This window comes from Aquarana catesbeiana, linkage group LG03 (genome assembly GCF_042186555.1).
Source record: "Aquarana catesbeiana isolate 2022-GZ linkage group LG03, ASM4218655v1, whole genome shotgun sequence".
Classification (NCBI taxonomy): domain Eukaryota; kingdom Metazoa; phylum Chordata; class Amphibia; order Anura; family Ranidae; genus Aquarana; species Aquarana catesbeiana.
The window spans coordinates 365825848-365841985 of NC_133326.1; the positions used below are offsets into that span (position 1 = coordinate 365825848).

The 16138-nt window shown below is 43.3% G+C and overlaps 1 protein-coding gene across 1 annotated transcript in view; it reads left to right on the plus strand.

Annotated features, from left to right (window-relative positions):
• Nucleotides 1-16138, plus strand: part of GRXCR2 (glutaredoxin and cysteine rich domain containing 2) — a 93691-nt gene that overhangs the window by 38812 nt on the left and 38741 nt on the right. The window contains exon 2 of the mRNA XM_073620628.1: nt 4914-5345. Within this exon, the coding sequence (XP_073476729.1) occupies nt 5013-5345 (333 nt within the window). The 5' untranslated portion in view covers nt 4914-5012. The remainder of the gene's footprint in view (nt 1-4913; nt 5346-16138) is intronic.

Genomic DNA, 16138 nt, shown 5'->3' on the forward strand with positions numbered 1-16138 from the left:
TCCGATGTCCAACCTGGGACTTCCAGCCAGGAAGAAGTGGAGGAGCCCAGCTGGAGCCAGGTATAGCATTCTTCTACAGATTTCTGGGCAATAAATAAATGATGTTTACTAGATGTTATTATTGATCACTAATTGCTGAATTAAGAAAGTGTTTTACATATCAATAGACAGTAGTGGGCAAAAATAATTGGGACAAGAATGAAAAATGCTGGGCTCAGAATGATAGTCTGTTATATTTGTTAACATTCAATTTGCAACAGTCATGAGATGAAAATTGTGTGTGATTGATGAAGAAAAAACTAAAACTATGTCCCTTTTTCATACACAGGAAGACCTCAGCCAGGAGGAGGCTGTGGAGTGTGCCACACAGAAGGAGGCTGTGGAATGTGGCAGCCAGGAGGAAGCGGGGCTAAGTGGCAGCCAGGAGGAGGCAGGGCTAAGTGGCAGCCAGGAGAAGCCTGGGCCCAGTAGGAGCCTGACAGAATCGCAGGTTCCTCCCCTCCGCCTTCCAACCAAAAGACCCAGGAAGGGGAGTCACTTACAGGATTCAGCACTCAGGCTGATTCAGGAGGCTTCTGCGTCCCTCAGAGCCACCCCCACTCCTGAAGAGGCCTTTGCTTGCATGGCTACCACCAAACTGCAGGGCATGCAGGAGGGCCAACGCCAGCTGTGTGAGGACCTTCTTTATAAAGTCTTAACTAAGGGGGTGAGGGGCGAAATCACACCCAATACCCACCTGAGTGAGTTGGACCATCCTCCTCCTCCTCCCCCTCCTCCTCCTCCGTGCCACAACTACACCACCACAGCCACAGCGTGGAAGGAAGCGTGGAAGGAAGACCAGAGAGTGATGACCTGGGTTCAGTCTGGTCTGGCAAAAGATGCAGTCTTTTGTATGACCACAGCCTGGGGACATACATGTCATCTGCTGCTTTCAGGATCTCTGGGACTTCTGGACCAGACTGCACTCCCTTAGATAAGGACTCCTCAGGCCACCAATTTTGCAGTAAAATAATTGATGTGTGCTCTGGGGGTCAAAGGCTTCACCAATTTCTGCTGTTTCTCCAGCGTTGCCTCCCAATTTGTTTTGTTATGAGCCCTTAATAAAGGTTTTTTGGTTTCAATTATACTCGCCTATGTGTGTTTTCCGTCAAAAAGAACAGTTTGTTTGTGAGGAAGCAGGTCCATTTCAAAAATACAATGTGAAATTAACAAGAGACACCAACACCAAGCAATCTTTTTGAGATTAACCACTTGACAACTGGGCACTTAAACCCCCCTCGTGACCAGACCAATTTTCAGCTTTCAGTGCTCTCACACTTTGAATGACAATTACTCAGTCATGTAATACTGTACCCAAATGAATTTTTTGTCCTTTTTTTCATACAAATAGAGCTTTCTTTTGGTGGTATTTGATCACCTCTGGGTTTTTTATTTTTTGCGCTATAAATGAAAAAAGACCGAAAATTTTGAAAAAAAACGCATTTTTCTTTGTTTCTGTGATAAAATTTTGCAAATTAGTAATTTTTCTTCATAAATTTTGGCCACAATTTATAATGCTACATATCTTTGGTAAAAATAACCCAAATTAGTGGATATTATTTGGTCTTTGTGAAAGTTAGAGACTCTACAAGTTATGGTGCAAATCATAAAAAATTGATCACACCTGATGTACTGACGGCCTATCTCATTTCTTGTGACCCGAACAAGTCAGGAAAGTACAAATACCCCCCAAATGACCCCTTTTTTGAAAGTAGACATTCCAAGGTATTTAGTAAGATGCATGGTGAGGTTTTTGATGTTGTCATTTTTTCCCAAAATTCTTTGCAAAATGAAGATTTTTTTTTTTTTTCCCCCCCACAAAATTGTCATTGTATTAGGTTATTTCTCTCACATGGCATGTGTATACCACAAATGACACCCCAAAATACATTCTGCTACTCCTCCTGAGTATTACGATACCACGTGTGTGGGACTTTTTCACTGCCTGGCCACATAGAGAGGCCCAACATGCAGGGAGCGCCATCACGTGTTCTAGAAGCATAAATTACACATCGAATTTGTTGACTACCTATTACACTTTTGAAGGCCCTGGAGAACCAGGACAATGACATGTGACACTGACGTGGCACTGATGACAAATGGCACTGATACGTGGCACTGATGTGGCACTGATGACAGATGGCACTGATACGTGGCACTGACACTGATGACAGATGGCACTAATACATGGCACTGATGACAGATGGCACTAATACGTGGCACTGATGACAGATGGCACTAATACGTGGCACTGATGACAGATGGCACTAATACATGGCACTGATGACAGATGGCACTAATACGTGGCACTGATGACAGATGGCACTAATACATGGCACTGACAGATGGCACTAATACGTGGCACTGATGACACGTGACACTGATGACAGATGGCACTAATACGTGGCACTGATGACAGATGGCACTAATACATGGCACTGACAGATGGCACTAATACGTGGCACTGATGACACGTGACACTGATGACAGATGGCACTAATATGTGGCACTGATGACACGTGACGATGATGACAAATGGCACTAATACGTGGCACTGATGACAGATGGCACTAATATATGGCACTGATGACAGATGGCACTGATACGTGGCACTGATGACAGATGGCACTGATACGTGGCACTGATGACACGTGACACTGATGACAGATGGCACTATGTGGCACTGATGACAGATGGCATTTATACGTGGCACTGGGGACAGATGGCAGTGGGGACAGATGGCAGGGACATGACAGCAGGGACAGATGGCAGGACAGATGGCACTGGGGACAGATGGCAGGACAGATGGCACTGGGGACAGATGGCAGGAGCAGATGGCACTGGGGACAGATGGCAGGAGCAGATGGCACTGGGGACAGATGGCTGGGGCAGATGGCAGGGGCAGATGGCTGGGGCAGATAACTGTGCTGACACTTTTTTTTTCGTTTTTTTTTTTTTTCTGTTTACTCACCGCCGCAGCGGTTCCGCTCTCCCTCCTCACACGCTGTCTCTGTGTGAGAAGGGAGAGCCGGCAATGAGAGAGGATCTCATATGTTTACATATGAGATCCTCTCTCATTGGCAGAGCGATCGCACTGTAAACGGCCGCTGTCATTGGCTGTTTACGGCGATCTGTGACTTGCTGTGTCCGAGGGACACGGCCAGCACAAAACTTCCCCGATGCGCGCCCGCGGGAGCGCGCAACGCGGAAGTAAAAGGGAGGACGTCCAGGGACACCCTCCCGGCAATTGGAGTCCGCGCTGTAGCCGTCTTTCGGCTATAGCGCGGACGCCTAGTGGTTAAATAATACAAGATAATAATGGTGTTGTGGTAACTTGACACACAAATCACACACAAAAATATTCTGGATGTTAAATAACTAAAAAAAAAAAAAAAACAAGTTCAGCCTTGAAAAAAATACAAACAAAAAAAAAAAAAAAAAAAAAAAAGATGATATAGATTTTTTGTCAGATGTGACAAATCATAATTATTGAGGGAATCACGATAAATAATAAAGAAATAAGTTTGTGAGAAGTCTGTGTGAATATCAGCAGCAAAACTACTTCGTTCTTCCTGCATTATAAAGAAGAAGAGAGTGCGCTGTATTAAACAATTTTAAACACTGCAGCGTGATGAAAGTGCTTTATCCATTCCGAATGCTAATTTTACCAGACCGAGCTGTTCCGTCTCGGAATTTCTTCTGAGCATGCGTGGCGCTTTGTGCATCGGAATTGTCCCCACACGGTCGGAATTGACTCAATCGGATTTTGTTGTCGGAAAATTTTATAGCCTGCTCTCAAACTTTGTGTGTCGGAAAATCCGATGGAAAAAGTCTGATGGAGCCCACACACGGTCGGATTTTCCGACAACATGCTCTGATCGCACATTTTCCTTTGGAAAATCCGACCGTGTGTACGGGGCATTACATGCAGCTTGTTCATTCCGAGTTAGCTTTGGTTTAGGCTTAATTCAGCAAAATACAGGCCACAAATTTTAACACCTGGGCATAGATAGAACACAGGAAACAAATCACTTTGGCACTATGTTCAAAAGGTGTAAATGAAGCTCAATTTTTATTACATTTTTAAATCAGAAATAGCGTTTACTGACGGATAAGGTGCCCAGCCACTGCGGCACACCTAGCACATAGAGATGTCTGCAGAATACCCATGCAGTGTAATTTCAAAGGGGTGTAATGAACTCTAAGCACACTGAAAAGTTGCGAAAGTCTCTGGGCGATGTTAAGGGAGTAATGTAGAACTGAATCTAGGGCATTGTCCCTAAGTTCTTCTTCTATTGGGCCTACATCCTGCTCCCACTTATGTTTGGCACAAGTAGCTTTCCAAATAAGAAGGCAATAGCATACCATAACAGGTGGAAATAAAGCCTTTCGTGTCCATTACTGATTGAACATACCTAAACACGGGCATGGGAGACAAAGTCCAGTCCGTGGCCAAACCATGAACACGAACTGCGTGTCTGAGTTGAACGTAATAAAATTGCATCGTGGGGGGGAGGTGGAAGTCGGTTTGTAGGTCCTTAAATGAACAGAGCCTGCCACTGAGGCTCAAATTTAAAAGCAACATAACAGGTAGGAAATGCCTTGCAGAAATTCTACTGTATCCAGCATACAAGAATTGATTTTCTGGCCATAGTCCTGTAAATAAAAGCTTTATTTCATATTTGGCCTGTTGCTTCTGATGTGTTTGTAAACTGACTCACCTAAAGTAAGCAGAGGAAAAGGTGCCGCATTAATCACCATGTATATACGATTACTTCTTTCATGAGCATTTATTAATACTTAATAAGGTGGTGGTGGGTCTGAAGTTACATGAGAGGATCTCAAGCCTTTTGTGAATTATTTATCATTTGCAGGAACAAATAAAGACAACGTACAGGGAAGCTGCAACTACGCACACAGGTATATGTATTTACTGAAGAATTAAATGAATATAACACAGGGAAAACTTTTCTATGGATGAGCTTCAGAAGAAATTAAACCAAAGATATGAAGAGAGACCCCGGAAGGTGAGATTTAAAATTTCTTCCGCATACAGTGGCCGAGTATTGAAACAGGTCTTTGAAGATGGCCAGGAACTGGAGTCCCCAGATGAAGAATATCCCCATAGCTTTCTGCATGACAGTTTTGAGACTTCGGAACATTACTTCAGCTCAGGAGAAGCTCATCCCCAGTTTTACCCAACAGCTCGACTGACAGCTCAGAGAATAAGTGTCTTCAGAGATGGTACCTCCTACAGACTTGCAAGTGACCCTCTGTTTTCTGGCAGCCATGAAACAGACAAAAGCGTAAGTCTCATAGTCATTATTGAGTTACTGATTGGTGCTTAGCAAAAATATAAACTTCCTAATTGTATTCTGTACTACATAAACTTCATAAACTCAAAATTTATATGCAACTAAAAGCTAAAAATTATACTAAAATATGTCATATATAAGGTAAAGTGTTGAGTTAACCTCATTTAAAATATGAACTTCGTTGCCCAATTCAAGCAGCAACAATTTTTACATTATCAAATTGCTAGCTGTACAAGTTAGCAGAGAACTGGAAACACCCTAATGTTTTTAGAAAATAACATAAAGCATAACATGTAAAAAAGTATTTTCTAATGATTTCAGATGTTGGACTAAAAGTGGTTGGGTCCAAAATTTTTTGTTAAAAAATGATCATTCACTGATATGATCATTTAGGTCAAAAATTAAATTTTTACACTAGTGTGAAAGAAATTATTGAAAACAATGTACAATCCATCAAAAAGCTGCCCATTGGCTCCTAGATTGGCTCTTTAGTCGCTTTAATTTATCTTCCTCTAGGACAGAAACTTGAGTGTGAGTGGCAGTTTGTTTAGCAAGGGTCACCTTTTAGATAATTTCATAAATAAAGTCGATTGTGGAGAAAATCAGTGGCGTCGCTAGGGGGTAGCTTTTGGGGCTATAGCCCCAAATCTGGGGCCCATAGCCCTGAGTCTCTGCAGAGGTCCCCAAGGGGAGGGGAGGCTCTCTGGGGACCCTGATGTAAGTGGGGGGCTCTCTGGGTACCCTAATGCAGGGGGAGGCTCTCTGGGGACCATGATTTAAGGGGGAGGCTCTCTGGGGACCCTAATTTAAGGGGGAGGCTCTCTGGGGACCCTGATGCAAGGTGGAGGCTCTCTGTGAACCCTGATGCAAGGGGAAGGCTCTCTGGGCATCCTACTGTAAGGGGGGCTCTCTGGGGATCCTACTGTAAGGGGGCTCTCTGGGGACCCTGTTGTAAGGTATGTATATACACGTGTATGCCCACCCAAGCATATGACTTTCTTTACCACGTTGCTATGGGCTCTAGCCCCAGATCTTTTGTAGACCTAGCAATGCCCCTGGAGAAAATTATAAACCTACATCTTCTTAGTCATACCATTAATAAGGTGTATAAGTGAGTATAGTGAGTACCATATCAAAATGTAGCACCAATACAACGTGTTCTTAGCAATGTAAAAAAATATATGTTTACATAAACCGTATGTCAAGGCAAAATAATAATAAAACAAAAAAAAATCCGACATAAGCAGCACATACACCTTTTCCTGTGCTTTATCCCTCGAAAGATCCTGCAAGTACAGGAAAACCCTGCTGATCTGTCAGAAGTGCACTCAACTTCTAAGCCCTGTGGGCTGACAACACAGTATTTTTGTGAACATAATGGTATCAGCCCTGCCCAGTGTCTTTTACTAAACTACTTTGACAATCCCACTCTTAGATCTCTAAAGACACACTATAAGAAAATTGGGCAAACGATCGTCTGATTTTCCTCGTTGTTTCACAGCAAGTCAGAACCGAGGAAGGAAATAATGTACGAAAATTCTTGTACGACAAAGGCTTTTTTTTATTGATTGTTTCTGATCATGCGCAGTCTTTCTTTTCTGATTTTTCTCGTATGAAAAATGGTACACATTAAAATAAAATTGTTTGTTCTGTTCCCCATATCAGAAAACGTTTAGCATTTGTCCCTTCGAAAATTTTCGTTCACAAAGTCAGAATCGGCTGTCAAAAGCTGCGTACACACTATCAGAAAATTGTACGATCGTTCCTCAGATGAAAATGTTCGCCTGATTTTCTTATAGTGTGTATGAGCCTTAAGACATAAAGGCTAAACATTCTTTAATCCATTATAAGATATTTGAGATAACACTAGAGGTATGCACATAACAGCACTAAATTTCTGATCAACATGTTTTTTTCAGTTATCAAATAGATAGAACAACATGCTTCCAGGGTTTATGGGACTGTCCAAAATGGAGCAAATAGGAAAAGTTTTTTGTTGGGTTTTACATGCACGTTAACCATACTTTTTTTATGCATTTGCTTATTTATTTTTTTGCTTTGAAAAACTGTGCATAAATGATAAAATTCTGTTAACTGACGAAATGAATAGCTGCAAAAATGTATTATGCACATCTATACCTGTAAACAAACTTAAATATATAGAAAAAAATATGATCCATTACTACTTTCATCATTATTAATTGTAAAGTAAAACACGTTTTAAAACAGATTTGGACAGCACATACACATTCCCTGCTAAATGTACTGCTTGTCAAGATATGCCTCCAGAGCGAGAAAAAAACAGCTTACTATTAATGCTTTATCATACCTTTAAAAATAAGTAATGTATACTTTTCTGAGATAATGCAAGTAATTTGCCAAGGCAAATAGAATTTTCACTTAGCTCAGTGAATGAGGTAAAGCTATGCTGCTAATCATCTATATATATGTATATACACAAAAGTGAGTACACCCCTCGCATTTTTATAAATGTTTTATTATATCTTTTCATGTTTTCATGTGACAACACTGAAGAAATTATACTTTGCTACAATGTAAAGTAGTGAGTGTACAGCTTGTATAACAGTGTAAATTTGCTGTCCCCTCAAAATAACCCAACACACAGCCATTAATGTCCCAACCGCTGGCAATAAAAGTGAGTACACCCCTAAGTGAAAATGTCCAAATCGGGCCCATTTAGCCATTTTTCCTCCCCAGTGTCATGTGACTCGTTAGTGTTAAAAGGTCTCAGGTGAGAATGGGGAGCAGGTGTGTTAAATTTGGTGTTATCGCTCTCACTCTCTCATACTGGTCACTGAAAGTTCAACATGGCACTTCATGGCAAAGATGTTTTTTTCTGAGGATCTTCAAAAAAGAATTGTTGCTCTACATAAAGATGGCCTAGGCTATAAGAAGATTGCCAAAACCCTGAAATATCCAGAGGTTGTCTTTGGGAAATAGACGTATGAGTGCTGCCAGCATTGCTGCAGATGTAGAAGGGGTGGGGAGCCAGCCTGTCAGTGCTCAGACCATATTCTGCACACTGCATCAAATTGGTCTGCATGGCTGTCGTCCCAGAGGGAAGCCTCTTCTAAAGATGATGCACAAGAAAGCCCGCAAACAGTTTGCTGAAGACAAGCAGACTAAGGACATGGATTACTGGAACCATGTCCTGTGTTCTAATGAGAGCAAGATAAACTCATTTGGTTCAGATAGCGTCAAGCGTGTGTGGCGGAAACCAGGTGAGGGGTACAAAGGCAAGCGTATCTTGCCTACAGTCAAGCATGGTGGTGGGGGTGTCATGGTCTAGGGCTGCATGAGTGCTGCCGGAACTGGGGAGCTACAGTTCATTGAGGGAACCATGAATGCCAACATGTACTGTGACATACTGAAGCAGAGCATGATCCCCTCCATTCGGAGACTGGCCTACAGGCCAGTATGCCAACTTGATAACGACCCCAAACACACATCCAAGACGACCACTGCCTTGCTAAAGAAGCTGAGGGTAAAGGTGATGGACTGGCCAAGCAAGTCTCCAGACCTAAACCCTATTGAGCATCTGTGGGGCATTCTCAAACGGAACATGCAGAAGCACAAGGTCTCTAGCATCCACCAGCTCCAGTGGCAACCTGTGAAGCTATGGTGAACTCCATGCCCAAGAGGGTTAAGGCAGTACTGGAAAATAATGGTGGCCACACAAAATATTGACACTTTGGGCCCAATTTGAACATTTTCACTTAGAGGTGTACTCACTTTTGTTGCCAGAGGTTTAGAGATTAATGTCTGTATGTTGAGTTATTTGAGGGACAGCAAATTTACACTGTTATAAAAGATGTACACTCACTACTTTACATTGTAGCAAAGAGTAATTTCTTCAGTGTTGTCACATGAAAAGATATAATAAAATATTTACAAAAATGTGAGGGGTAGAGAGAGAGAGAGAGAGAGAGAGAGAGAGAGAGATTATAAACGCAACACAGGAGGCACAGTGGTGTAGTGGGTAGCACTCTCGCCTAGCAGTAAGAAGGGTTGCTGGTTCGACCACGACACTACCTGCCTGGAGTTTGCATGTTATCCCTGTGCCTGTGTGGCTTTCCTCCGGGTACTCCGGTTTCCTCCCACACTCCAAAGACATGCTGGTAGGTTAATTGGCTTCTGTCCAAAATTGGCCCTAGTATATGAATGCATGGGGACCTTGGATTGTGGGTTCCTTGAGGGTAGGGACAAATGTGAGTGTGCAATGTATGTGTGGAGCGCTGCATAAATTGTCGTTGCTATATGGGTACCTTAAATAAAGAGAGAGAGAGAAATTATAAACGCAACACAGGAGGCACAGTGGTGTAGTGGGTAGCACTCTCGCCTAGCAGTAAAAAGGGTTGCTGGTTCGACCACGACACTACCTGCCTGGAGTTTGCATGTTATCCCTGTGCCTGTGTGGCTTTCCTCCGGGTACTAAGGTTTCCTCCCACACTCCAAAGACATGCTGGTAGGTTAATTGGCTTCTGTCCAAAATTGGCCCTAGTATATGAATGCATGGGGACCTTGGATTGTGGGTTCCTTGAGGGTAGGGACCGATGTGAGTGTGCAATGTATGTGTGGAGCGCTGCATAAATTGTCGTTGCTATATGAGTACCTTAAATAAATAATAATATAATAGATGAGCATCTTAATGAGACACAATGTACAGTGATAGGGACAATTGTAGCAATTGTAGACACGCATCCACACTCACTCAGTTTGAACTGGATGGACTGGTGTCTTTATTCAACCTTACTAACTATGTAACTAACTATGTAACACTTTTGTGTTTGCCCCTATTTATCATGAGCTGAACTTAAAGATCTACAACTTTTTCTATGTACACAAAAGGCCTATTTCTCTTAAATATTTTTCAAAAATCTGTCTAAATCTGTGTTAGTTAGCAACGCTTTCTTTTGCCGAGATAATCCATCCACCTTACAGGTGTGGCATATCAAGATGCAGATTAGACAGCATGATTATTGCACAGGCGTGCCTTAGGCTGGACACAATAAAAGGCCACTCCAAAATGTGCACTTTTACTGTATTGGGGGGTTGGGGGGCCGAAATCATTTGCCTCACGCAGTGCAGCAAATCTCCTTCGCATAGAGTTGATCAGCTTGTTGATTGCACTCTGTGGAATGTCGGTCCATTCCTCTTCAATGGCTGTGCAAAGTTGTTGGACATTGGCAGGAACTGGAACATGCTGTCATATACGCCGATCCAGAGCATCTCAAACATGCTTGATGGGTGACATGTCCGGTGAGTATGCTGGCCATGCAAGAACTGGGATGTTTTCAGCTTCCAGGAATTGTGTACAGATCCTTGCAACATGGGGCCGTCCATTATCATGCTGCAACATGAGGTGATGGTCGTGGATGAATGGCACAACAATGGGCCTCAGGATCTCATCACAGTATCTCTGTACATTAAAAATGCCATCAATAAAATGCACTTGTGTTCGTTGTCCATAGCATATGCCTGCCCATACCATAACCCCACCGCCACAATGGGCCACTCGATCCACAATATTGACATCAGCAAACCGCTCAGTCCCACAATGCTATACACGCTGTCTGCCATATCTGCCCTGTACAGTGAAAACCGGGATTCATCCGTGAAGAGTACACCTCTCCAAAGTGACAGACGCCATCGAATGTGAGCATTTGCCCACTCAAGTCGGTTACGATGAACTGCAGTCAGGTCGAGACCCCGATGAGGACGACGACCATTCCTGAGACGGTTTCTGACAGTTTGTGCAGAAATTCTTTGGATATGCAAACTGATTGTTGCAGCAGCTGTCCGGGTGGCTGATCTCAGACGATCTTAGAGGTGAAGATGCCGGGTGTGGAGGTCCTGGGCTGTTGTGAGGCCGGTTGGATGTACTGCCAAATTCTCTGACACGCCTTTGGAGACAGCTTATGGTAGAGAAATGAACATTCAATTCAAGGGCAACAGCTTTGGTGGACATTCCTGCAGCCAGCATGCCAATTGCACGCTCCCTTAAAACTTGTGGCATTGTGCTGTGTGATAAAACCGCACATTTTAGAGTGGCCTTTTATTGTGGCCAGCCTAATGCACACCTGTTCACTAATCATGCTGTCTAATCAGCATCTTGTTATGCCACACCTGTGAGGTGGATGGATTATCTCGGCGAAGGAGAAGTGCTCACTAACAGATTTAGACAGATTTGTGAACAATATTTGAGAGAAATAGGCATTTGTGTACATAGAAAAAGTCGTAGATCTTTAAGTTCAGCTCATGATAAATAGGGGCAAACACAAAAGCGTTTATAATTTTGCTCAGTGTATGTATATGTGTGTATGTATGTATATATATATCCTGGATTTATTTCCGACGGATGTTGGCTCAAACTTGTCTTGCATACACACGGTCGCACAAATGTTGTCGAAAATTCCGATCGCCAAGAACGCGGTGACGCACAACACATACGACGAGCCAAAAAATTAAGTTCAATAGCCAGTGCGGCTCTTCTGCTTGATTCCGAGCATGCATGGAATTTTGTGCGTCGGAATTGTGTACACACGATCGGAATTTACGACAACAGATTTTGTTGTTGGAAAATTTGAGATCCAGTTCTCAAATTTTTGTTGTCGGAAACTCCAACAACAAGCTCACATTGAACATTTGTTGTCGGAAATTCTGACTATGTGTACGTGGCATAAGAGTCTGGTGAGGAGTTTCAGTGCTTAAAACAAGTAAAATAAAAAAGTGTCCTCTTATACATCTCTGACCCCTAAACTTAACCTGACCTTTAGGCTGGCCCTAGCAATATACTTTCCCCTTACCAAAGCCCTATTTTTTTTTTAAATCAAAAGGAACTTTATTGAAAAATCAGTAATACAGAAACAGTACAGAATTCCATATCGGTACAGATTATGCTTAAGCACTTTGCATTTAGTATTCAACACCATCGGCACATAATCACATAACATCCGCATAGGATTCAGTTGCAACAATGAAATACACTGAAACAACCAAGGCCCCAGATGGGAGGACTCAGCCCATTCACAATTCCAATTTACAGAAGTAAGCGGTCCATAATTAGGTCTACAGGAGCTAAACCAGGAGCAGCTAGACACGGTCCCCAAATTTTTTTGAATTTTGTTGCACTACCCCTGTGCTGGTAGATAAATGTTTCCATTCTTATAGTGTTGCCCATTTGCGTCAGCTACTCCTTCACCGTGGGGGATCTGTCGATTTCCAGTGCCTCAAAATAATTTCCTGGCCTGGAAAAGGGCCCTAGCTATGGCTAGTCTAGAGGTCTCCTCCACCAGAACTTCACCTATAATTCCCAACAGGCATAGTTTAGGGTGTTCTATGAGATGAATCTGAAATACTCAGTTAATAAACCCCACCAACTCCTTCCAATATATGTGCAGTTTGGGGCACCTCCACAACATATGGATCAGGTCGCCGTGATCCCTCATGCATCTAGTACAAGATGGATCCTGACGCACTCCCATTCACCAAAGCCCTACATTAATGTAACTCAACCTTTCTGTTAACACTGTCACGGTAGAGAAATTGGCTGCCATTGGTACAATTCAGAAAAAAACTAGTTGTCTGGCTGTTGTGCCATGTCACTGACTGGAGTCATTTTTATTCTTGTTATATTTGAAGAATATGGTTAGCAAGCTTGTCTCCTGTGTCTTGTTTCCAGAAGCTACTCAAGAAGCATAAATTATTTCAAAAGCTGAAGATCTTTACAAACTATTCAAGCAATATAATGCTTTCTGTTTTGATAAAAAGTAGATTGCTGGAGTATAAGCAGCCAGCATAAACCTTTAGGAGGAAAGGATTCAAATCCAGTTTAAACTTATTTTGGTTTTGGATAGAGCAGGAATTAGTTAGAAGGGTTGAAAATATATATAATTTTAAGATTTTTCTGTCAGGTTTTATATGTGATCTGTGTCTCTATTAGAGGAATTTCCCCTCACTTCCTATTCAGTGTGACATCCGCTACTTGTACTTTGTCTCATAGGGGACAAAAATTGTAATGATAGATCTTTAAAACAAAAGAGGAGGTACCAAAATGCTGTTTGCTATAAAGAGTTGCAAAACATAAGGAAAGACATAACTACCAAGGTGGCCATTGCAAACTGTTTGGGTGCCATGTAAATAAGGGGAAAATAAAGCTAGAGAAGGACAACCCTTTGCTTATCACATTTAACATACCACAAGGAAGTTACTGATTCACCAACCTACCATTTGGAATTGATCTGCATGAGAAAGGTATTAAATCCAAAAGCAAAAATATATTAAATTGCAAATTACAAATGATGTAGATGTGATGGCTTCTTTAGTTTTTTTTTTAGCTTTTTTTCCTTTATTTTTTCCTGGTGACTGAGCTAGTAATTCTGTTATTTTTCAGCTTGCTTTAACAAACCAAGCTGTTCAGACAAAGTAGCAGTTAGAAGGTTGAGACACACTAATTAACGCTGACAGGGGTACTTAGAATGGTCAGTTTTTATTCATTTATGTAAAACCTTTATCTCAAAAAAAAAAAACATTTGATTTAAACCCTTTTTAAAGTGTTAGTTGGAGTTTGGCTTCAATTTGTTAGTCAAGTCCATCTAAATCTGCTAGTCTACAATTCCCCTCTCTCCAGGCTGCTGCCCAAAGGTATCTGCTTGTCACTGGATGGCCTCATTCACAGGGGCATACTACAGCAGACAGGGGCGGCGCTAGGTGGGTGCTTGGGTGTGCTCAAGCCTCCCCAAAAATTATTTAAGCACCCCCAAAATCCACATGGTAGTATTTGCAGATGTTATTGTTTTTTTGTTTGTTCTTTCCTTGCCTGCGTGTTCTCTATTGCTGCCTGGAAGCTGGGGACTCTTTTTTTGTTGTGGAAGGATACAACAGCTGCGGCCGCAGAAGCCGAAAATCTTTAGCTAGACCCGGCACAGACTAATTTTAGAGGCGGATGGATATCCACCTCTCTGCTGCCTCCTCAGCCAATGGTAAAGACTGTACCCGCCCCCTTCCCCCAGCCCGCCTTTTATGGTTTCTGAGAAGAGGAGATTCGGCAGCTGGAGAGAAAGAGGGGAGAGGAGAGGACACAGCCTGCTATGGGGGACACATTCCTCAGCCCAGCACTGAGAAACAGTGAGTTGTGTTTGTCTGCACTGCTGCCAGCATGGAGAGAACAAGCTGGGTTCTACAGTGTGGGAAGGTTAGCAGAGGAGAGCAAGATGGTTTATGTATCCATCCTGTACTCTGACACCTGCATTCCTCTCACATTCCTCAGCACAAGTCACATGGATCTTACAGAAACTGACAAGTAGAAAATGCAGGATTTCTGAGTTATCCATCCATCCATTCACTCATCTATCCATTCATCTATCCATCCATTCATCTATCCTTTCATTTACTTATCCATCCATGCATCTGTCCATTCATTCACTCATCCATCCATCTATTCATCCATCCATTCATCTATCCATTCATTCACTCACTCATCCATTCATTCATCCATCAGACCATCCATTCCTCATTGCTGGTGTCACAATACAAGAAGAATAGATTGACAAATTAAAGATATTCTGATGGCATTATACTAACCCTATATTTCCCACACTTTAGTACCAGACCAGATCTCTTGTACATAGCGCACTCCTGATCCCCGCATTGTGTACATAGCGCACTCCTGATCCCCGCATTGTGTACATAGCGCACTCCTGATCCCCGCATTGTGTACATAGCCCACTCCTGATCCCCGCATTGTGTACATAGCGCATTCCTGATCCCCGCATTGTGTACATAGCGCACTCCTGATCCCCGCATTGTGTACGTAGCGCACTCCTGATCCTCGCATTGTGTACATAGCGCACTTCTGATCCCCGCATTGTGTACATAGCGCACTCCTGATTCCCGCATTGTGTACATAGCGCACTCCTGATCCCCGCATTGTTTACATAGCGCACTCCTGATCCCCGCATTGTGTACATAGTGCACTCCTGATCCCCGCATTGTGTACATAGCGCACTCCTGATCCCCGCATTGTGTACGTAGCGCACTCCTGATCCCCGCATTGTGTACGTAGCGCACTCCTGATCCCCGCATTGTGTACGTAGCGCACTCCTGATCCCCGCATTGTGTACGTAGCGCACTCCTGATCCCCGCATTGTGTACGTAGCGCACTCCTGATCCCTGCATTGTGTACGTAGCGCACTCCTGATCCCCGCATTGTGTACGTAGCGCACTCCTGATCCCCGCATTGTGTACGTAGCGCACTCCTGATCCCCGCATTGTGTACGTAGCGCACTCCTGATCCCCGCATTGTGTACGTAGCGTACTCCTGATCCCCGCATTGTGTACGTAGCGCACTCCTGATCCCCGCATTGTGTACGTAGCGCACTCCTGATCCCCGCATTGTGTACGTAGCACACTCCTGATCCCCGCATTGTGTACGTAGCGCACTCCTGATCCCCGCATTGTGTACGTAGCGTACTCCTGATCCCCGCATTGTGTACGTAAGGCACTCCTGATCCCCGCATTGTGTACGTAAGGCACTCCTGATCCCCGCATTGTGTACGTAAGGCACTCCTGATCCCCCCATTGTGTATGTAAGGCACTCCTGATCCCCGCATTGTGTATGTAAGGCACTCCTGATCCCTGCATTGTGTATGTAAGGCACTCCTGATGCCCGCATTGTGTATGTAAGGCACTCCTGATCCCCGCATTGTGTATGTAAGGCACTCCTGATCCCCGCATTGTGTATGTAAGGCACTCCTGATCCCCGC